At 31.0% G+C, this 24758-nt stretch overlaps 1 protein-coding gene across 3 annotated transcripts in view; it reads right to left on the bottom strand.

Annotated features, from left to right (window-relative positions):
- Positions 1-24758, bottom strand: part of LOC127700345 (uncharacterized) — an 81874-nt gene that overhangs the window by 47301 nt on the left and 9815 nt on the right. For all 3 annotated transcript variants that reach the window (XM_052203765.1, XM_052203766.1, XM_052203767.1), the window contains one exon: positions 12304-12395. In XM_052203765.1, coding sequence (XP_052059725.1) covers positions 12304-12395 — 92 coding nt within the window. The remainder of the gene's footprint in view (positions 1-12303; positions 12396-24758) is intronic.

Consider the following 24758-nt stretch of genomic DNA (forward strand, 5'->3'; position numbering starts at 1 on the left):
CCATTTAACTTAATATGAATTTGTTTTTTGTGAATTTACACATGTGTGTTGCATTTTTGCTTCAGAGTGGCAATAACCAAAATTGAAAGTATGAAACCTAAAATTCAATCTTTCGTGGTATATTAATATAAAATAATGCTTTTTTCTTATCTAAATTTATCAAATGCAACAGCAATCTTTTCAATTCATTTTTATTTCTTTAGTTCTAGCAGCTTGGATACGATTTCATTTTATACCTTTAAAGATGTATACCTATTCACCTAAATAAACAAAACAGCATTCGCTCTTGAAATATCCTTTTGGCAGGATAACTCATATGCAAAGCCTACTGACGAGCCCCATTGCATATGATCACAAATTTGACCCGTGTTTATTAACCTTTTGGAAACATTTCAAATCTTTCTCAACAAATAGAGTTTTTGTCCTGTGATGAAATGTATAACGTCTCATCGTTCTCTAAAAAAAAGTCTTCCTCAACGAATAAATTAACGCCATACAAAACCGTTTATTGAAAGGTTTTAAAGAATATACTATAAATAAGTTTGCAAAACAATTTCAAAAAAGAAATGTTTTCCTAATAAAAGTATTCAAGTGAACTGAATAGGTGTAAATTATTAAAAACATTAATAATTTAAAGTCTTCACGATATTGAAATGGAGGTCTCCCGGTTCATAACATCAAAAAGATAGACTTTCTGGCGTCGACAAAATTTAGATTATTCTTTTTTAATATGAAAACTTAATCGATTCAACTCCATTTAGATTACAAAAATCGTAAAATTTATAAAGACCAAATATCATATGTAGAAATATATAGATTATTCAATGTAATTTAAATATATTGCCTTTCAATTTTTTTTTTTAACGTAATTGCACGTTTCAAAATAATTAGCCCAAGTTTCTTATTCTTTGTTGTGTTTTCTGTATTTATAAATCTTGCTCGCAATGAAAATTGATGTATATTTTGACACTACAATAAACTAATTACTCCTTTTACTTACTATATTAACAACGCAAAATCATTGTAAACGGTGATTTTAACAAGGCAAATTTAAAAAGAAGAATTTAAGTTGTGTAATAAAAAAAAAACTGCAAAGATAATTAAAGTTCAAAAAAGGTAAATTGGCATTAAAATAAAAAGACCAACAATATCATATATTTCCACAAATATTCTTTTTGAAAATGAAAATTTGCATGCTCACGCATTTAGACATTAAACTATCAAAACATTGACTTTGAGCATTCCGAATTTACCAGACGTCCAGGATAATTTAAGGGGCACTGCATTTCATTTCACCACTTCCCAGTGCTTGATTTTTTTATACCGAAAATCTTTTCCCTCTATTTTACAAATGTAGCTTGAATTTGATAGTGAGGATGCTGCATCATCCACAAAGGGAATAGAATAAGTGTGACTATACCAAGCATTAAATGAAAGCAGTGTATTCAAAAATAAATATATCTAAATTGAAGTTCTTCTTCAAAATGTGCTATAAGAGTTTGAAAAATTCTTCTTCAAAATGTGCTATAAGTGAGTTTGAAAAATACTTTTGACATCATAAAGATTTTGAAAAGTTTTGGGTATACTTAACTCGTAACAAACGTTAATAGATTTATGAGGGTACAATTTTTTCAATCATAATTCGTAAGCTGTATCTAATTTGTATTTCACTGGTCTTCAGATACACACTGCAATATTGTAAAAGATATGATTTGAAGAACTTACTGAGTACACGTTTATGTTTACAACTATAATTAATGAAATGTTGATGGAATGTCTGTTTAAGCTGGAAGATATTATAGGACGATCGTGAAAGATTATCTGTTTCGGCTGGGAGATATAGATTTGAATATGTCATTATTGTAAAAGGAATTGTTAGTCTTTGGGAAGGAAAACAACCTGTCAATTCTTTTCAAAGACAATCATTCCTTTATGAACATCACATATTTTCACTATACACTTGCGTTATTAAGACTTACACAAAACATACTACCAAAAGAGACTGTATAAGGATTAATGAGGGTAATCTGAATTCCATATAAAAGTTTTCTTTTTTTTTTGTCTGTAAGTCTAATTGTTTAAAGACTTTGATTATTTCAAACGGTAAAATTCCATAAAAGTCTGCTATTAAAAATAATATATAACAAAATTACTTAGGCAGTTTAACTGGAATTAAATTATCGATTTTGGACGTTTCGTCCCCGAGGGTATCACAAGCCCAGTAGTCAGCACTTCGATGTTGACATGAATATCAATTATATGGTCATTTTTATAAATTTACTGTTTACAAAAGTATGAATTATTCGAAATACTAAGGATTTTCTTATCCCAGGCATAGATTACCTTAGCCGTATTTGGCACCACTTTTTTGGAATTTAGTCCTCAATGCTCTTCAACTTTAAACTTGTTCGGCTTTTAAAAGTCTATTGATCTGAGCGTCACTGATGAGTCTTATGTAGACGAAACGCGCGTCTGTCGATTCAAATTATAAGCCTGGTACCTTTGATAACTATTTGTTTAGTAGTGTTTATATGATAAGATGTGATATTTGATATTTCCTGACTTTCCAAAATGTTCATTAACTTTTAAGCACTAATTGTATTCAAGCTAAAAATGTTGCCTTCAAAAAGATTAGTTCTTTCTATGTGACGTCATCAGGCATGGTCGCCTCTTTTCATGGCGTCACAATAGGAAATTCAGAGGAAAGCAAGAAATTTGACGTAATAATAGAATTTAAACCAATCAAGAACTGAGATAAAAAGAACCACACGTTGATTAAAGAAAAATTATCAACAGGTCAGGAAAATGATAAAAAGAATTAGAAAATATGATATATTATATGTTTCATTAATATTTTAATTGATTTTGATTGGACTATTGATTTGTAACGCTGTATCAATTTTCACTTTGTCCTCAAGGTCACATAATGTTGTCGTCCTTGTACCATCTAAAGGATGAACCATGCAATTAGCTATGGAATTGTCTAGAAGTATCTTTATTACATCATATTGCTACTTTCCAATTTGAATAAATTCAAATTTTTCTTAATAAATAACAATTGTTTTCCAATCTAGTTCCAACCAACTTACACACTTCTTTTCTTTACATTTTGTTTCCTTCTCCCCTGTCTGTGTTGTTTCTGCTTGTCGTCATTTAATTTCTGAAGGTTAATTGCTTTATTCTATATACTTTAAAAGACATCACTTTATAACATCCTACGGCTTCGTGTTTTAACTTCGATCTGGACAATATATATGAAAACGGTCGTGCTAATTTAAAGTTTTTCCAATGTTTTTTTTCGAATTCTCTTTAAATTAAGGGAAAATTGAAGTCGGGCAGAATTCTTGATACGGTTTCGTGTTTTAACTTCAATCTGGACTATATATATGAAAACTGTCGTGCTAATTTAACGTATTTCCAATATTGTGTCGAATTCCTTTCAAATTAAGGGGAAATTGAAATCGGGCAGAACTCTCAATATCAATCTACTACAATAGTAAATGAATTTTAGTTTGTTTCGGTCCTTTTGATCTTAACATCATTCAAAATTTTCTGAACAATTGATTTTTCAATCCTAATAAGTCTTTCAGGTTATTTTCATACCTATCAACTGCTGTAAACTCAAGACTGTTCAGTCGATTTTTTCGCAGTCCAGTCAATTCAGTACTATTTAGTAGCCTTTAAGTACGATGTGGATGTTTACAGGTAAAAAGGAATGCAACTACTTAAAAGTCTGAACATAGACTGAACAGATCTTAATGGATCGCAAGCGAATTGTCTGAACAGCACTGAATCTACAGCAGCAGATAAATCTTAAAATTAACCGAAAGACTGAAAAATGTCCCTAAATTTGAATGATTGATTCATTGACGGCTGTTTAACGCCCAACTGCATTTATCAAACGCATATTCAAGACAAGAATATGTCAATGTAAAGCGAATATTACAGCTTTGACTAGACCGACAAGGTGAGTCGAGTGTTTAAAATGCTAGCGCACAAGGTACTATAGCCAGCAGGAAGACATTTTGTTAACACTTACACATTATAAGGACTGCATATGTCAGTTATAATGTACAAACAAATCTATTTCTGCAAACTATATAGCAAGTTTCTAGATGAAGCCTAGCATACCTTGTTCCACTTTCAATCATTTCAATCATTTCAAATCGATCAAATATATAATGAGTATAATAATAAGATGCGGTATGATTGCAAGACAATTGCACAATGAATGAATGAATTTCCAGCTCTCCATACTATAAATACTCTATTTAGAATGTCTATATATGACTGCTGGTATGGCATTTATTTGTCAATGTCATTGCGGCCTTGTCGGGGAGTTTCAGATTTTGATAGCATATTTGCACATTGAATATCCATTTGATAAAATTACACTTAACATAATAACCATACCGGAAAAGGGCGTTAAGGAGCTATTATACCATAAGGGCCTTTAAAAGAATAGCTGAAATCATATAAAGTCAACGTTTGTCCGAGGAAGTTGGAACCTTGCTTTCATTATAATTTCCAAATGGGTGAAAGAAAATTTAGGAGCTGTTGATTATAAATCATGTTAGTGGCGAAACACTGACTGCTAGGCATATAAATACTACATATCTTATTTTAAGGCTTAATATTATGAGGACATTATTTTCGTCTGTATTCAAATGGCCAAATGTGCTTAACTTTTAGTTATTCATCTTCTTTTTTCATCTGATAGTTTATCATTATATATTTGCCCAATACAAAAAAAAAAGATCTGACTTTCAAATATATAAATTTCCGTTAGTATTTACAGAGTCACATGATTTCCCCTATGTGTCTGTATGTATACATTTACAATATTTTGAAGAAAACATTCTATATTCTGTAAAGATAAGTTCATGTTACATGGTACAGATACATTCTATTCAAATTGTAAATGTTGTTTATAAATTAAAGAAGATATCAAGCATTTAAGTCAGGGAAAAACAATATTCAAAGACAAAAAGCTGTCAAAAAACACTGCACATAAATCTATGGACTGAGCAAGTTTATTAGCTGCTATAAATAAAGGCAACAGTAGTATACCGCTGTTCAATAGTCATAAATCAATTTAACTGAAACAAATCCGGGTCACAAACCAAAACCGAGGGAAACACATCAACTATAAGAGGAAAACAACGGAACAACATAAACACTGAACTTCTACAAAAACAAACGGCAAAATACATAGAAACGGACTATTTGATAACAACTGCCATATTCCTGACTTGGTACAGGACATAAACCGGAAACTGTGGATTCAGATATAGAAAATAAGAATGTCATTTTAGGTGCAAATGACACTACGTCATAATAGAGAAATTGTCAAATTGCATTTAATATAGATTAGAAATACGACACTGCAGTAGTTGAATGGTGACTTCGCTGTCAAATTCATGTTCAGAGATTTAACTCAAATACTCGTATTAGATTTATAACAAACTAAACGTCTAAAATAAACAATTATCAATGCATGGACTCGATCATATGTATCAGCATTTCGTGTGCATTGTAGTCTAGTCGCCATCTAATTACCTAAAGATCTCTGAAAACTGCCAACGATCGTATAAACTGTTATAAACATAAATATGAACAGATAGCGAGCACGTGCAATTGGAGTTTCTAGGTCCTTTTGTTTTCCTATTATAGGTTTCAGAAATATGTTAATCATCGTTTTTATAGCTGTATAAGAATGATTTGTTTGGATCGAATCAGTCAATCAAATGGTTAACCTTTGTTTTACTTTCAAAGTTTACGTTCTTTTCCTTTTAATAGCTAAACACGCCTAGTACATGCGTAACCAATCTCTTTTTTGAGGATTAAATTGAAGATCACATGAATACGGATTCAATGAGGTTAAATTGTTGACTTGCAAGTCAATAATGCATCAGCGATGCTTTTGAGTATATTTGACAAAATTTGTACCACACTGACTACTTTTAACGAAATATTATTTCAAAATTCCGTTTTTTTTTAATATAATCGTTTTTCAGATTTTTGTCAAAATCGTAGATAATGCCCCTTTAACAACCAAATAGTGTATTTCAAGTTGAAATAAATTTTGAATAAAATTATTTATATTTTCAATCGATATTTAAATTTTGCCAAGAAAACACTGAACAGTGAAATTATACAAACATATTTTATTGCTGAAATTGATTGTTAATTTCTATTATTATAAAAGTGTTCCAATGATTTTATGTTGTCTGTTTCGGAGAATTTTATATTTCTTTGAGTGGGGATGCTATCAATTTCATTTTTGTGCAAAAAAAAAACACACACAACGTTTTTTTCTGTGAATATAAAGCACCAATTATGATTGCAAGAAGTGCGAAATAAAATACGGTTTCTTTACATTGACAAATCTATTCTCGTTAATATTCAATTAGTTTTAAAAACTAGCTGGGATAGTTTCTCACTGAATATAATCAAAGTATTTATTAAGATGCTACTACAAATAGAAGAAGTTCGGACAATATATCGTATTCGTTGTATAAACTAACTGCAAATAGAAAATTATCAAATACTTTTCTTAAGTATCTGACAAATCTTTAATAAATATAATGCATATTTAATGTTTATTTATTTCTATTTGAGATTATTTCTGGTAAATGGGAAAAAAATAAGAGTAATCCAATTGAAATCATGTTCAATCGCCAATTGGACCGGACAATATTTCGTATACTTTGTATAAACAAACTGCAAATAGCAAAATTATCGTATAATTTTCTTGAGTATCTGACATATCTTTAATATATATAATGCATATTTAATGTTTAGTTATTTTTTATTGAGATTATTTCTGGGAAATGGGACAAAAATAAGAGTAATCCAATTGGAAACATGTTCAATAGCCAATTGGTCTATGACACAGTTATTGTCCTTTTGGTTTTCGTTGTCTAAAAATATAGTCCCTAGTGTGGACAGTGTTTTACTTGAAAATTTATTCATACACTTTTCAAATTTATAATTTAGGCAGGAAATATTAAGGAGGGAGATATAGTAAAATGTTAAAATAAATGGGGTTGTGAATTTTTAGGTAAAGTAGTGATTTGTTTCAGGTAAAAAGAAAAAGAAAGTAAACCTGAAGGTGTCAACCTGATTTATAGACCTTCTTAACATATAATTTTCCATATTTTGAGTTAGAGCTGGTAGATGTTTCTTTAATTTGGTATAAGTTGTCCCAAAAGTAGTGATCTACTCTGTTAATTTTTTATTGAGATACAGCAGATGTGATTTTTTTTTAATTTGAATTTATTGTCTTAAAGAAATGCACTAAGAAATAACTGTGTTTTCGGGCCAATTGCGGAACATTATACGTCTGTATATGTATATGTATAGGTCATGTTGAAAGTCTATATCAAATCATTCTCACTCTCTCTTTTTAAACTGGCACTATTCTAAAAGAACACTTGTGTTAACTTCTAAAAAAGGTAACGAATTTACCAATGTACGAAACGAAAATTTTTTATTTGTTTTCATTTAATATAGAATTTCTGGTAAGTTAACGAATATATAAAGATAACTATTTTGTATTGTTAACAACACCCTACAATCAACGTCCAGACATTTATTAAAAGAAAGACAGTTATAAGGTAAAAGAGATCAAAAATCGAAGACATTTATAATGTACAATGGATCAAAAAGCATAAGTCGAAATAAAAACCATAACAGCCCAAAAAAAAATAATCTCAAAGCAATAAACAAACATTTCACAGATTACTAAATGGAACACTAAAAGAGTAGATCCAGATAAACTGTATGAAGCGATATTGAGCAATAAGGAAAAGATCTAATAACAAGTCAATATGGCCGAAATTGTCATTTTAGTCTTTATCAGAGCCAAAGACAATTTTTAGCAAGTGTTGTGTTTTTACGGAAAATGTGTTATATATGTAAAAACAAACAGCATATAGCAAAATGTATCAGCCGAACTAGTTTACTAATATATTATATCACATGGCTGAATCTTCAAGCTACTGCTCTTTAATGGTGCTATTTATATTTATATATATATTTGGTTTAATTTTTCAAGAAAGCTATGGTAGATGAAGTGAAACCGTAAACAGCAAACATGCAAAAGAGGACTAGATCTTCAAAGATATCGACTACAGTACTAATATCAAAAATAATAAATCGATTACGAAGACAAATCAATGTAATAGCATGAACTCCAAAAGGAGCGTGACCGGGTGCGTCGAAAGAGTAAGCATCCCCTTCTATCCAAGTATCCCCCACCGGGTGAATCAACACTCAGTGTACATGTCACAATCGGTTATAGGACACAATCGGTATTGCTTGTAGTTGAGATACCAATATATCGTATCGGTAAATAATTGGTGATGGTGACCGTAACACTAATGTTTACATAGTATCTGTTTCAAGATAAGCCGTGATTATTAAAATCGTTTGTCTACTCCTTATAGGATCTAGTTGTTGTCCTTACAGAATAATTATTATTTTTTTTTTTGTACGTTTTTCCTTTGAGACTTTAGGTAAAATTTGCTCACACATTTTAATTTCTGCTAAAAGATTTAATGTATAAAACAGGAAATAAGTGTCACGACAAAAACACCGAAACACATCTGAAGGTCAACATAGAAGTTTTTACAATATGCAATTGTCTAAACTTTACCACGTCTTCAATCCCCTCAGACTAAACCATAGAATAAGACAAAAAATAACGCATTTCTTTCATTTAGAAATTAAACAGAGAGCATATACTTTCCTTTCTTTGATTTTTCCAACACAGTCTCGACAAATGAAAAATGTATAGTTTTCTTCTGTTTTCATTAGCCATGTACTTTTTATTAAAGAAAATATCTTGAGCAATTTTAGCAACCTCCATAAGAAATCATTTTCTCACATTTTAGTACATCTGTTTATATGGGGGAAATTAGTGTAAAGGTTGAGTTAATAAAATAAAAAGAAAATTCATAACGCATGATAAAAGTAATAATCTTGAAAAAATAAATAATAAAATGATAAATATGTTTAAATAAACATTAGTTTCAATTCAACAATTGGTAATTTGTCCATTTGCCCATTTAAAAATTATCTGATAGTATTTGACTTTTTTCATTTGACATAAAAATGTATCTTTTTTTGGAATGTTGATTTCAAAATATGAATTTGTTATTTTGGTTTGTTTTGAGAAGTGAAGGATTTGCGGAAACATCATCCACATTAAATGCAAATAAAAACAAAATTCATTAATGAACCCATTTTGTGCTATCAAAATAAGTCATGTTTATGGAAATTGCTAATCTCAGGATATTACAACCCATGACAATTACTGCCAAAGATAATGAAAAAAACCAGTCATTTTAATGTAGAGTTTGTTAATTAGGGTTTGGATGCTATTCATACTAGCAATATTTTCCACAAAAAGAATGTACAGTAAACAATACCAGATTACTTCAAATTAATGGTTTAAAAACTCCTGGCATTTGTTACACATGCCTGCAACATATGTTCTTAATGTTAATGACAGGATGTGGAAAACTTGGATTTTTGGGTTTTTTTTTCTTCTTAACAAGATAATAATTTAACGGCACAATTTCAATTAGCTAGACAAAAATATCTTTACAGATATAATTTACTCTTTACAAATTTAGAATTTTTCTAAAAACTAAGGATTTTCCACCCCAGGAATAGCTACCTTAGCTGTATTTAGCTAAACCTTTCGGACTTTTGGGTCCTCGATACCCTTCAACTTCGAACGTTATTTGGCTTTTCAACTTTTTTTATTTGAGCGTAATAGATGAGTTTTTTGTAAACGAAACGCACGTCGGGTGTACAAATTTTGAATCCTTGTATCTATGCTGAGAGTATCTATCAGACTGTATAGTGAACATCTAGGAAATTTTAGTTGAACAATAGGGTAACAGCTCCTACATGGTATGTAGAACAAACTGTATTTCTGCCCTATACAAAGCTAGTAAACGAACCACTGTGTTTAGTGTGCTATATGACTGTGTTAGTGCTTTTCACATTGATGGTATCAAATTATTGCAAAAACTAAGTGATTATGTAATTAAAATTCATAATTGACTACGTACATCAAAATATGCTTTTTTCATGATGTTTTCATTGCCAAGGATATCAAAATAGGCGGGAAATAAAAAGGATAAACCCAAAACCAAAAATTTTGAACTAATCCATTGGCAAAAGGTGACCTTTCAAAACAAAAGAGGCCATATATACAATTAAAAACTCAAAGATAAACTGACAACATTATGGGAAAAGCTAATGTCCACAAAAATAAAGAATCAGCAACACGAACCCTACAACAAACCGTGGTTAATATCTATTATTCATTGTCATATATCTTTATCATATCTATAATTTTACTTTTTTTTCTTTTTAAAATAGAAGTGTCTTTGAATCGTCTAAGTAAACTTTAATTACATAAACGGTGTTTTTTTTTTTAATGCACCAGATGCGCAAGTTGATAATAAATGTCTCTTCAGCGATGCTTGAGAAATAACGTAATTGAAATAAAAAAACGCGAAACAAACTCTGAAGAACCAATAGACCTGGAAAGCACCAAGGAGACAAACCAAATCCTGACAATGAGAATATGCAGGAGGGGGTAATAGCAAGTTTATTTAGATCAAACCATTCGCAACTAATTATCGTTTCCAGAAACTCTTTACGTTACAGTGACTTTTCGATAAAACATAATCATGAAAGAAATCCACGCATACAGGTTTTTTTTCAATATCAATTACTACCGTGCTTGTGAAATGGAAAAGCGAGAATAAAAGCAAATTAACTCGGCTTATGATAACGGTAGCGAAATCAACAATTATGTACATCGGTAAGAACGTATCGTATTTAAATGAATTGAAATTCTTACAGAATATAAGGTCGAATTACAAGCAGCACTGAACGTTATGAACTTGTATTAGAAACGTAGAATTTTGAAATCAATTCTTCAAAAACAAACTATTATTTAACAAAAATATAAAACAAATTGATAAACAAGGATTGATACATAAATGATTTACATGTTTGGGAATACTCTTAACAAATCATGGATCTTATATTAAGAATAGAATTAGAAATGATATATTCAGTATGTGTCGAAAAAGTATAAGTCTTGATTGCTTGTTCAACATGTTTGTCACTAGTTACATCTCACTGTATGGTTGTGAAATATTAGGTACTGAAAGTCTACTCTAACAGTTTTTATGAAATCATAAATTTTAAAATGTGCCCCAAACCGTATTGTTTTTATTGACTAAAAAGATTTCCTTCCAATTCTTTCAAAAACCGTTTTTTGGAGCAGCTGCAGAAATGTACGATAAATTGGTGGATTCTATTGACGTATAGAGCCAGTAGAAAAAAAAGCTGTATAGGCGAGGAATTCACATAGCAACATTAAAAACTAATTTAACACGAAACACCTATAGCTTGCTTATGCCAACTCTTGCTTTTTGGGAAAGAAATATTAAAATGATATGGTAAATTTTCTTTTTAATTTTAGTTTTGTCTGTTTGAAACTATTCACCAGTACGTTTTCTTGCGAGCTAACACTTGACAGCGTCCTCGTGGGGAGCGTGACATCATTGAACAGTTCCAGTTATTTGTGTTTCTAATGATTATAATGTTCTGTCATTAGAATAACTTTCGATCAGGTAGTAATATCATTGATTATAAAGGATTTATGATTTTAAGCATGCAGTTTGGAATTTTGGAATTTCATAATCATACGAAACATACGTAGGAAGTGGTTCACATTATCCCACTGAATTCAATGTTAAACATTTCCGACCAAGACATCCTACTTTGCCTATAACCACTCGCAGACGGTCGGTTTTCGTTAGTGTTTGTATTTTCTTTGAATGATTCTAGAAATTTTAAAAAAGGTTTTTCAACCCCAAAGCATACATCACCTTAGGTGTATTCGGCACAACCTTTTGGATTTTTTAGTTTTTAATGTTGTTCAGCTTTGTATTTGATTTGACCTTCCAACTGTTTTGATGATTTTTTATATACAAATCATGTGTCTAGCGTGCAAACTTATAATCCGGGTATCTTTAATGAGTTCTGAGCACATTTCATATGTTGTCGATTGTAACATATATATAATACTTCATTTTTGTATATGATTGCGCGTGCCTTAATTTAATTCTTATTTTTGTTGTTTTTAACAGTGACCTTGAATTCTTGAATTCATTTGCAATTTTCACTATTCATTTCCAAATTTTATTTTCAACAGATATTCTATCATTACAAAGCAAATACATTAGTTTGAATAAAACGTATACTCACTTTTTTGTCCTCTTGCATATATTATTGAACTGATTATAAAAATAATAACTGACCATGCAGTGACCTGTGCCATGTTATAAACTGACTGGATCCTAAAACAAATTTCAATAAAAAATTAAACTCCTGTTGGTGAGATAATTAATTAAATCGAGGACCTATACAAACCTTCAAAAGTTTAACAAAAAGAATCTGTTCAGAAATTCGTTAAAAGTTACCAGAGTAACACTGTGCAGATATAAAGAATGGAATCGAAGGTGAAATAATTTAAACTACAAAAGACAATATACGACAACGGTTTAAAAAAACAATAAGACTTAAACCCATAACGTAATCATACTCTTCCGTTTTGAAAATAAGTATACAAAAGAGAAGCACTACAAAAAAATATTTCATCAAATTGATGTAAAACTGTTTAAAACCGAATTCCATATGGTCATATTTGTAACTGTGGTCAGCCTAAAATTAATCTAAACGAACAAGAAACACTATGGGTATTATGTCTTTTGTCACTCATAAGCTATTCAACATTTTCACATTGACTTTTTATTATATTTTATTATATCTTTATTTCTGCAAATTCACGATCTAATAAAATACAATTATAGTGAACTTAAAAGAAAATAGTTAAATTAAAAAAAATGTAGGATGCTAGGGATACTACCCCAACATCATACCAAATATAAAGTTTCCATCATTTAAGGCTTGGAAGAAAATGGTTGGACAGGTTTAAGGTTAAGAATACTACTACTTATACTACTACTAATAATAATAATAATAATAATAATAATAATGATAATGATAATAATAATAATAAAGAAGAAACGGGACAAAAACATAAAGTCTCCAAAACTCCGTTTCGGCGACTTAATTAATCCATTCAATTCTAGGAATAAATACTTTACTTATGAAATGTAAATATAGAGAAATAGAATGGTGCATCGTCTGTACAGAAACAAAAGAAACATATACACATTACTTTTTTACATTTGACAATGTTCATGTCCTATTGCGAAAGTTCTTTTTTTTTATAAGGTCAACCTTGCCTGAGGGAGTTGAAACCTTAGTTTCTGTATAATAATAAATATTTCTATGTAAAATTTGCAGTAGTGTAAGCCATATTTTATTGATATGATTTTAAGTTTAAAGCAACTATATGCACAAGATTTATTTGCTTATATACTGTTTTGATTTAGAAGGAAAACCGACATGGTAGGAAAATACAAATAATAACACCATTACAAACACAATTCCATTTCAATATTCTTGTCATGGTTAGATTATACATAAAATAACACCATTACTAACACTATCCTAATATACTATTCTTGTACGTGTACGTTATGAATACAACCAATCTATTTCATTTTTAAAAATTTACCTGTGACGTCACAAAATTACGTCACTTTTTGTGGCGTTGATTCATTAATGTGATGCAGTTTTTACTTCGTTGTGATGTCATATGCTGTCGTAAATTCATGGAAGGTGTCCGTTGTTATTCTGCGGTTTACATGTTGTAATGTACTATTATATTATTTATTTATGTATTTCTCTGTGCTGAGTGTTCTTGCGTTTGTTTGCTGTTTGTACTGTATTCCTGTCATTTTAGTGGTATTTTTAACATTGCCATATAAGCGGGAGGTTTGGCTAGCCATAAAACCAGGTTTAATCCACCATTGGTTCTTAAAATGTCCTGTACCAAGTCAGGAATATGGCAGTTGTTATCAAATAGTCCGTTTCTATGTATGTTGGCGTTTGTTTTTGTTGCAGTTCAGTGTTTCTTTATTTCCGTTGTTTTCCTCTTATAGTTGATGTGTTTCCCTCGGTTTCAGTTTGTTACCCGGAATTGTTTTCTCTTAATCGATTTATGACTTTTGAACAGCGGTATACTACTGTTGCCTTTATTCATCAACTTATTAACTCGTGTATATTCAGACTAAATATTGTGCTTTTAAAATACATTTTTTGAGGAAAACGTAATACATTGGCCAACTGATTACCAAAATAATGACTAATGAATTACGGTCATAATAATCTACCGTTCTTTAAATTCTATATATAAACTCATCAGAGATACCAGGATTGAAATTTTGTACGCCAGAGTTGCGTTTCGTCTACAAAAGACTCATCAGTGACGTTCAAATAAAAAATTTCAAAAAGGCCTAATAAAGTACGAATTTGAAGAGCATTTAGGACCCCAAATTCTTAAAAGTTTTGCCAAATACAGCTAAGGTAATCTATTCCTGGGGTAGAAAATCCTTAGTATTTCATCGATTAAGATCAAGCAAGGTTAACTAAGTCGACAGCATTTTATCGATGTTCAAAGAAAACAAACAAGAACTGTTAGAATTACTTAAACTGTAAAAAAAAAGGTGAAATCGTGTTGTCTACTTTGTGCATGCATCAAGCGACATGTGAATCCTCGCTCAAGCAAACAACTGAGACAACGAAAACATGTCACTATTAAGATGAGACTCCGATATATCGTATCAGTCAACAAATTTCTGGTGGTACCCGCAAAAATCATATCACGTCGATTTCAACTGTTCTTTCTTGATAAATCTGTTGGAGTCATAAGGGGCCCATAACTTTTACGGAAGTCTGTATAGTAATATCGTTTACAGATTCGAACCTTCTATTATTATGTTAAATATCTCTGACGATTTAAAGTTATGTTTGACAAATCAAATTCAAAAATTATTTAATAACACGCAAAAGTCGGAAAACAGATCGCGTTTATCGTGATCACTAATAATTCATCATGAATGGAGAGTTGTCTAATTGGCACTCATACCGCATCTTCTTATTTATTTTAACGTTTACCTTTTAACTATTTTCTACACAAAATTACAATGAATGTATTAATAAGACTGGTATAAACCTGCAAGGTAAAACTTGATTTATAGTTTATCAAAAACGTAATTCAATACTTTAAATGGACTTTAAATTGGCAATCATACCACATCTTCTCTCTTTTATATTTAAATGTAATTAGAAATTTCCAATATTGGCAAGTTATTTTAATAACTATTTTTATGCAGACGAAGGAAACCATTAATTTTTTATGGAAATTTACATTTTCCTAACCCCCTTTGGGGAACCCCTGCTTTACGATCTTTTGGCTGGATGACCATTGGTCAGTTTCTACACAATGTATCTAATTACACATTCTTGCTGATCTACAGATCGATATTTTGTAAACAAGATTTTTATTTGGGATTTTATAAATTTTTATTCGTCATTTGGACTTTTACACAGTCAAAATGATTGGATATATTTGAGGAAGGCTCTAGATTATTTCTATTCATGTGTTCGTTCTTGCATAATTGTTTGAACTGATGAAATATTGATGATAATTGGAGCTCTATCGCCATCTTGGGTATATATGTACACGAACATTGAATATAAAAAATATATCGCAAACATTATAGGAACATTATGTAGCAGTGTATTCCGCAACAAAAGCGTTTACGATTATTTCTATTTATACTTTTTTTAAACATCGTTTGTGTTTTAACTATAAATAAAGGCAACAGTAGTATACCGCTGTTCGAAATTCATAAATCGATTGAGAAAAAAACAAATCCGGGTTACAAACTAACTGAGGGAAACACATCAAATATAAGAGGAGAACTAATCCATAACTGTCGAATGTCGGAATTTATACAAGCTTCACCGGAAGTTGTTTCGATTGTTCGTTCTCATCGTACTACATATTGACATTTTTTACATGTTTACATGTACTTATCAGGTTTCGAAACTAGGACACAGCTGTATTTCAAGTCTCACTCGACCTTTTACAAACGACATAATGTTACAACCGGGATTAATTTAGCGCAATATAGTGTGAGTTGTAATGGCATGGGTGGAGGCACAGTGGACACATTGCAAAACAATGCAGCACGAGATTTAAATACCCACATTCATTTTACAGTTTTAGCTCTCGGTGATAATTGTTCAAATATGATGCAAAGGCGTTTAAGGGAAACAAGGAGTCCAATCCCCTGATGGAGCTACGCATATGACAAATTAATGGGCTTTTGTACAAGTAACAATCCAAACGGTGGCTTGCCAGTGGACCCTATCCACCTTTTTTTCAAAATCCTGGATCTGCAACCGGGTTGAAAAGACCTGTGTGATGGAAGCTTAAAACCAGATACAGTATCATGCTATAGTGTTGATTTGATCTGATTTTTTCAAAGGAATCATAATGTTGTAAATGTTGTTGTTTGTATGGGTATACGACGACTGGTACCGTCGACAACTCGTACTCAACCAACTCGTACTTTTACAAACTCGTACTTCTACCAATCCTTCTTTTACCAACTGGTACCTATTTTTGTAGCGTTGCTTTGTATCATTTAATAAGATAAATGGTACAATTAAAGGTAATTTTGTGTTTTATAATTGATTTTATCCAAGACATGTATGAGGGTCTGGATTGGGTTTACAGAAGAAAGGATGATTATAAACATTTGTTTTGGAAACAGGGGTAGGAAAGATTTATTTCATTACATCTTTCCTGGTGGCTTAGTTGACCCCTTCCGAGGCCAAGCTATTGTATTCTGTAGTATTGTATTATCGTTTCATGTTTTTCATTCGTTATTATCTTGTTGTACAAATGTATATGTACAATGTATATATTATTTATTTTTATATGAGAACAATTTTTACTTTGAATAAGTAAAAATTTCGCAATTAACCTTCTTGTTTCTCTTTTCATTTATGCATTGCCCAATAGAATGTATAATACATGAGCTACTTGCTGACTCATACTAGTGAATATTAAACCTCTGGTGGTTTGTTTGGGTTGTAGGAGGAAAGCATAAAGGCAAGTTATTTTAATAACTATTGTTATGCAGACGAAGGACCATTAATTTGTTAGGAAATTTACATTTTCCTAACCCCCTTTGGGGAACCCCTGCTTTACGATCTTTTGGCTGGATGACCATTGGTCAGTTTCTACACAATGTATCTAATAACACATTCTTGCTGATCTACAGATCGATATTTTGTAAACAAGATTTTTATTTGGGATTTTATTCTCCCTCCCTCCGTCCTCTTTCACCACCATAAGCTTTTTTTGTTTATTTTGATGTTTGTTAGATGTTCATCTATATTTGTGGTCCATCACAAATGTATTTTTGTAGATATACCAATTTTAGGTTGTGAGCATCTTCATTTCTGAATGTTTATGTTGCAGGTGTTACACTTAGCATTTCAATACTTTATATGGCTTAGTTGACCCCTTCCGAGGCCAAGCTATTGTATTCTGTGTTATTTTTTATCGTTTCATGTTTTTCATTCGTTATTATCTTGTTGTACAAATGTATATGTACAATGTATATATTATTTATTTTTATATGAGAAAAGTTTATACTCTGAATAAGTAAAAATTTCGCAATTCACCTTCTTGTTTCTCTTTTCATTTATGCATTGCCCAATAGAATGTAAAATACATGAGCTACTTGCTGACTCATACTAGTGAATGTTAAACCTCAGATGGTTTGTTTGGGTTGCAGGAGGAAAGCATAAAAAGACATTATGAAACTAAAAAAATCATGCAAAGATTTTATACTATGGGTTACATGCACCTAAATAGAAATCAAACAAACATAAGTTGATTACAATAAACTGAGATACACAAAGTATATACTTTTTTAAAATGACTGTACATTTACTTTTCCTAAACTCATATTTTTTCAAATATCAAATTATCATTCCTTTTGTAACTTTCTTTTTCTTCAAAAGCATCAATACTTAAAACAGTTATTTAAGTGATCATGTAATGCCAATACTATTCACTTATGAATCAACGAGCTCTAACTGGGTTTAAAAAGTGTCCCGTGTGATTTTTAGAAAGATTTTTTTGTTTGGGAAGTCTTTCAAAAATCGTAATATTCATAAAGGATAATAATGACGCAATAAAGAAAAAAGTAAAATAGTAAAAATACCGAACTCTAAGGACAATTCAAAACGGAAAGTCCCTTAAGAAATGGCAAAATCAAAAGCTCAAGCACATCTAACGAAAAGAAAACAACTGTCATATTCCTGACTTGGTACAAGCATTTCCTTGTGTAGAAAATGGTGGATTAAATATGGTTGTATAGCTAGCTAAAGCTCTCATTTGTATGACGGTCGCATATACTACAGTCATGTGTTTTTTTTTTCTCATGATACCCTTTCATAAACATTGATTTTTCAAGTGACAGCCGATCAGAATGGAGACGTTAAATTCGAAGCCTGGAGTTGAGAGTATGTCCCCTTATGAACCATTGCAGTTACTGTCTGACGGGTCCGTAGGTGGTCTGTTGTTAGGATAAATTTCTGTTCCTATTCAATATAGCCTACTAAATTTGTATTTTTTTCAAGTGGGATGTATAAAGACACACCCACGTTCGTTTAGATCTATAAAGAGGTTAAACTCCTAACTATCCTACTGTCTGTCGATACATTTATTTTTGGCATTGCACTAGTCATGTCTTCTTTGACTGTCCATGACGTTAAAATACTAAATCCCTGGGATGTGTTTTAGTTGATTTTAGTCTCTGATGCATGATTTTTTATTATTAATTGTTTTGGCTTTTAACTAGCTGTGCGTAACTGCGAGTACTCTCAAATCGTACTTTCTTGTTTATTTGACCTGTTGATACTAATTGTATTGCCTTTTTGTTATTTAATGTTATTCAGGGTTATATCTGGTCTAAATACCAGCTTTTATAAGTGTTTGGTATAACTATAAATTTTCACTTCGTACTATGAACATCAAAATTATTTATTTTGTAATAATATTTCCTTTTCTCTATTGGTACTGTACACGTATACCTGACAACAAAATTATTTTCATTTACCTGTGTTTAAAGTTATTGCAAATGGATGGTATTTTTGTTCGAGCATATTGTTTTTCTTTAATTGTTTAACATTTCTTACCGATATATCATGTTACTTTTATTATTCTTCCCTTAGTTTATTTATTTTGTATTCAAAATTATTTATTTTGTAAAAATATTTCCTTTCTCTATTGGTACTGTACAGGTATACCTAACAACAAAATTATTTTCATTTACCTGTGTTTAAAGTTATTGCAAATGGATGGTATTTTTGTTCGAGCATATTGTTTTTCTTTAATTGTTTAACATTTCTTACCGATATAACATGTTACTTTTATTATTCTTCCTTAGTTTATTTATTTTGTATTTACATTGTGTCACAGGTCAAATTTATTTGTTCAGTGTATGTTCAATGGTGTTAATATGTCCTTTGATTGAGTTACGCTATTTCAGTTGATATTTTATAGTGTGTCTTTCTATGTTGTGATGTTACACTATTGTTTCAGAAAAAGGGTGAAGGTTTGGTACCATTAAAACGTTTAAACCCGCTGCATTTGTTTGCACCTGTCCTAAGTCAGGAATATGATGTTCAGTAGTTGTAGTTTGTTGATGTGGTTCATAAGTGTTTCTATTTTCTCGTTTTTTATATAGATTAGACCGTTGGTTTTCCCGTTTGAATGGTTTTACACTAGTAATTTTTTGGGGCCCTTTATAGCTTACTGTTCGGTGTGAGCCAAGGCTCCGTGTTGAAGACCGTACTGTGACCTATAATGGTTTACTTTTATAAATTTTTACTTGGATGGAGAGTTGTCTCATTGGCACTCATTCCACATCTTCTTATATCTATTATGTTCGTATGGTATTTGAACTTACTTATTGTATATATTGTTAATTTGTTTTTCTTTACCATGCATGAATCATTTTCCAGAAGACTCAAAACAAACAATTAATCAATCATCGGATGCTTCCCCAGAAAACCATCGGTAACTTAAAAACATTAAAATTATCACGCGTTTTAAATACTGTTATTATTTAACACTCTAAAATGTTAAAACATATTTCTTAAAAAAATATACCGTAATTAAATATATGTCTGGAACACATACAGTTTGCTATACATTTGGACTTTATAGATCATTTTTTGGGGGAAACTTCTGTAGTTCAAATCACATAGATTGATTTATTCATATACCCTACATTTATATAAATATTTGCAAATGCAGATATGTAGATCTTACATTGTTGGGCGAAATTTGAGACAAATTATATATATATATATATGTTATTGTGTTAGCCCTGTATAACCACGTGTTATCCGATGTAGAATGCCTGTCATAAAGTTGTCCCATGTTAAGACGGTTATTATAAAATTTAAATTTGTTGTCGCGGCAAGGAAAGTAACATTATCTTCCTTTACGACAGACACATTAGCTGATCACAAAGGAAAACCATCCACTTGCCACTATACATCATGTACTGTGTTACAACCCTAGATAAAGCCGACAAGGAAAGGCATTAAATCGACCACCGAAAGCTATATTTTTATGAAGCCTTGGTGGTCGAGTGGTCTAGGGCGCTGGACACAGGACAGGTGGTGTTGCCACGATGCCAAAGACGCAAGGGTTCGAATCCCGCTGAGGGAAGAACAAAAATTTGCTAACGCAAATTTGAAGATCTAACATTGTTGGGCTAAATTTGAGACAAATTATATATATATGGTGTTAGCTCTGCATAGCCACGCGTTATCCGATGGAGAACGTCTGTCATAAAGTTGTCACATGTTTAGACGTGCATAATAAAATTAAAATTTGATGTGGCGGCATGGTAATTAACATTATCATCCTTTACGACAGACAAAATAGCTGATCTGAAAGGTACACCATCTACTTGCCACTATACATCATGTACTGTGTTACAACCCTAGATAAAGCATAGAGGAAAGGCATAGAAATATAGCTTTCGGTGGTCGATGTGACCACCGAAAGCTTTATTTTTTATGTAGCCTTGGTGGTCGAGTGGTCTAGGGCGCTGGACACGGTGCAGGCGGTGTTGCCACGATGTCAAAGACGCAAGGGTTTCGATCCCGCTGAGGAAAGAACAAAAAAATCTAACATTGTTAGGCTAAATTTAAGACGAATTATATATATATATATGGTGTTAGCCCTGTATAACCACGTATTATCCGATGGAGAATGTCTGTCATAAAGAGAGAGAGAGAGAGAGAGAGAGAGAGAGAGAGAGAGAGAGAGATTGCCTAACAATGTAATTTTAACACACTATTTAGTATGTAAATATAAGAATGTTTAAAATATTTACAAAATGATGAAAATAAACGCAATATTTCGCTAGACTAACTAGCTTTATCAAGCGTGCATCTATCCAGGTGAAATCGGATGTAGATGATAAGAAACTTTTGCAGCTCAATGTATATGTTGCACTTGAATTTAGCTGCCTTGAAAATAATACATAATATGGATGAAGTTCAAGATTTTTACAAAATTGGTAGTTGAAGTTAGCAACGTCCATTGGCCAATATTACAGGATAAAAAGGACGATGCTGTGTACTAAATTATTCTTTATCTTTCCTGTATCTTTTCTCATCTTTTTCGTTAAGACCATCAGGTTCTAAAGTGTGGAGTTGGTGGATCCAAATATTTTCTCTTCTCCTTCTCGCCGTGGTGTCCCACTCGGTGTTGACTTCTATGATTTGGAAAGTAACATTATCAAAGGAATGTTTCGTTGAACGAAGATGCCTTGTGAGAGGACAGTTTCAACGAAACATTCTTTTGATAATGTTACTTTCCAAATAAAGTTACTTTCTTGATAAAGCTAGTTAGTCTAGCGAAATATTGCGTTTATTTTTATCATTTTGTAAATATTTTAAACATTCTTATATTTACATACTAAGTAGTGTGTTAAAATTACATTGTTAGGCAATCTATAATTTTATTTGTGTAATTGAATTAATCTCTGTACTGATTAATCCACACTCCCATAGATTTGTATGTCATGTGCTGCTATTTATAGGCACTTATATATATATATATATTTATATATATATATTAATAAAATGTTAAATCAAGTCGTGTACTGATTCAAAGCATTCATAGAAAAACACACAAAAATCAGGTAAGTAGAAAATAAAATATTAGCAAAGCTAAATGTGTACAGGAAGTACGCAATTTATGCACAACAATATAACGTAAGTCACACTACCCCCGTGGTAACGTTACTTAGTTACATATCTTGAAAAGTCCCGTGAAGGATGAAACGTTAGAACAATGATGCTAATATATTATTTTTTTATTTACCTGATTTTTATGAATATGTATACATATATCTGCCTTTGTATAGTTACGACTTGTCCATTGTATTTCTTATAATTAAGAAATACCAGACATTAGAATTATTTTTAAAGTGCCAAGAAAATCACCTAACAATGTTATAGTATATCTGATTCTTTACCTTATGCCCAACTGGGGCTTGAACCTGTACTTTTACTTCACACTTCCACGACAGCACTGCCTAGCAATGCGCAGTTGCCTTAACAATGTTGGATTTATAAAAGCAATTTTTTCTTTTTTCTAATTTTGTTTTATATATACATAAATTCTTAAAATTTGCGCATACGAAGGTGGCATAATAAAATCGTATTCAATTGTATATTGCTATCTAATATCAGTACCGCTAAAACAAATCTTAAAAATTTATATATTTTTAAAAAAATAAAACATTTTTTTTTTAATTTGCTTAGCCTCTGTATTCGCAGTATTTCCTAATCTAGACGGTCCAGTACATATTTAATCTTCTGGTTGGTCTTTTTTGTACATATTTTTTTCTTTCTACCTATCTATCTATCTATCTATGGTTTTGGGATTTTGATATTAGTGCCAGAGTGTATCATCAGCTCAGAAGTCAGAGCTTCATTTCTGACATGATTTATAATATACCTTTAAAATTTGTCCGTTGATATGTTTAAGGTAGTTAGGGGGGTTTGAATTTTTGCGCGGTCTGCATAGGTGGTTACGCAATGATATCGTAAGCCATGCTTATTGTTGTAATTTGCCATAACAATAAAATTTGATTATTGAAATAATCAATTTTATCTAAATACATTTAGGAAGAGTTGAATAATTGAAAACTGCAATTTCATAACTACATAAGGTTTATTGTTGCGATTTTCATTGTTGCAAATGTACTTCCGTTTTGGAAATATGGAGCATGTTCTTGACGTCAGAGAAAAGAGAAAGACAAGATAATTCATTATTATCGAACACATGAACTACTTTTCATGAATACTGTAATGCATATCGAAAATTTTAGATAACAATCTTCATTTTGGTAGCTTGTGAAGCAGTTTCACCCTTGTCTTGCACTAGAAATGGTCTGGCAAATACGAGAAAGATGGATGTAAACAAAAGGTGAATTACTGTAAAGTAGGTTTTTATCATCGTCTGCTAATGAATACAAGTGCTTAATAGAGCGAACCATGAGCTCAAAAAATCATTTGCAAGCGTAAAATTAGTGGAAATGATTTCACAGCAAAATCCGTGAACAAAAAAACAGTGACCCCCTCCCTCCTTGGACAGAATATGTTAGTATACTAGTCCCATTTTGGTTAAGCATGCACAGCGTTAAAGTTTAGAATGTTTCCCTATATACATGCTGGCTGTACAAATTTTTTTTTTGAAATAAATCATTTCACAAAACTACCTTCCCTATCTGAAGTCTGGATTGACAGTTCTTAATTTTTTTCTGTTTAAATGCTTCATACCATTTTTTTCTATTCTTTATTTGTTTATCCCATTTTTCAGTATTTATTATAATGTAACACCCCATTATTCTTTATTAGTTTGTCTATTTGTCTATTTTCTTTAGTTATTGTGCACATTATTCTCTATTCTTTAAAACCCATCCAAACCCTCCTATTTTAATTTTATTCACTTTGCAGAATTCATTATGATTGATGAAGTTATACCAGTGTGTGTTTTACCAGCACTCTACAATTTTCATGGACAGAATTAAAAAGTCTACATGAAATTCAAATCAGGCTATGCTAAAACAGTTCAGATTGACATATAGTCCTTATACAATTAAAGTTATATTTTTACCCTAAATGGCTAACGTATTTGGTACAAATATTTCTTCTTCATACAATGAATGTACTTTTAACATACAAAATAGCCAATTTGAGCATGTAGTAACTTAAAAATTATGTTGTGAACCAGTCAATAAAGGCCATTATACAGAATTCATAAAAATATTGAAATCATATATCAACATACATCATGGGAAGTGAAAGCTTGTGCTATTTCTACATTTAAATAGATCTGCATAATGTAGGATCCTTTTGTCACTAATTTAGCAAAAACAAACTGTATGGGCCATAACTTACATGTATCATTATATTTTGATAGATTGATGTTTAAAGTATATTAAACAATAGAAAAACTGGTATCTAAATTCTCCCAAAAAACTAAATTAGATCCCAAGGTTTATATGAAATATCGACTGAAATATCTGACAAATAAACTTAAATATCTCGATGAGTTGACCTAAATATCTGCCATGTTCTCTTAAATGTAAAAAGTGTTGAAAATTTTCTTTTATTTTTTACCTGTTTACTTT

Source organism: Mytilus californianus, unplaced genomic scaffold, assembly GCF_021869535.1.
Source record: "Mytilus californianus isolate M0D057914Y unplaced genomic scaffold, xbMytCali1.0.p SCAF_5, whole genome shotgun sequence".
Taxonomy (NCBI): Eukaryota; Metazoa; Mollusca; class Bivalvia; order Mytilida; family Mytilidae; genus Mytilus; species Mytilus californianus.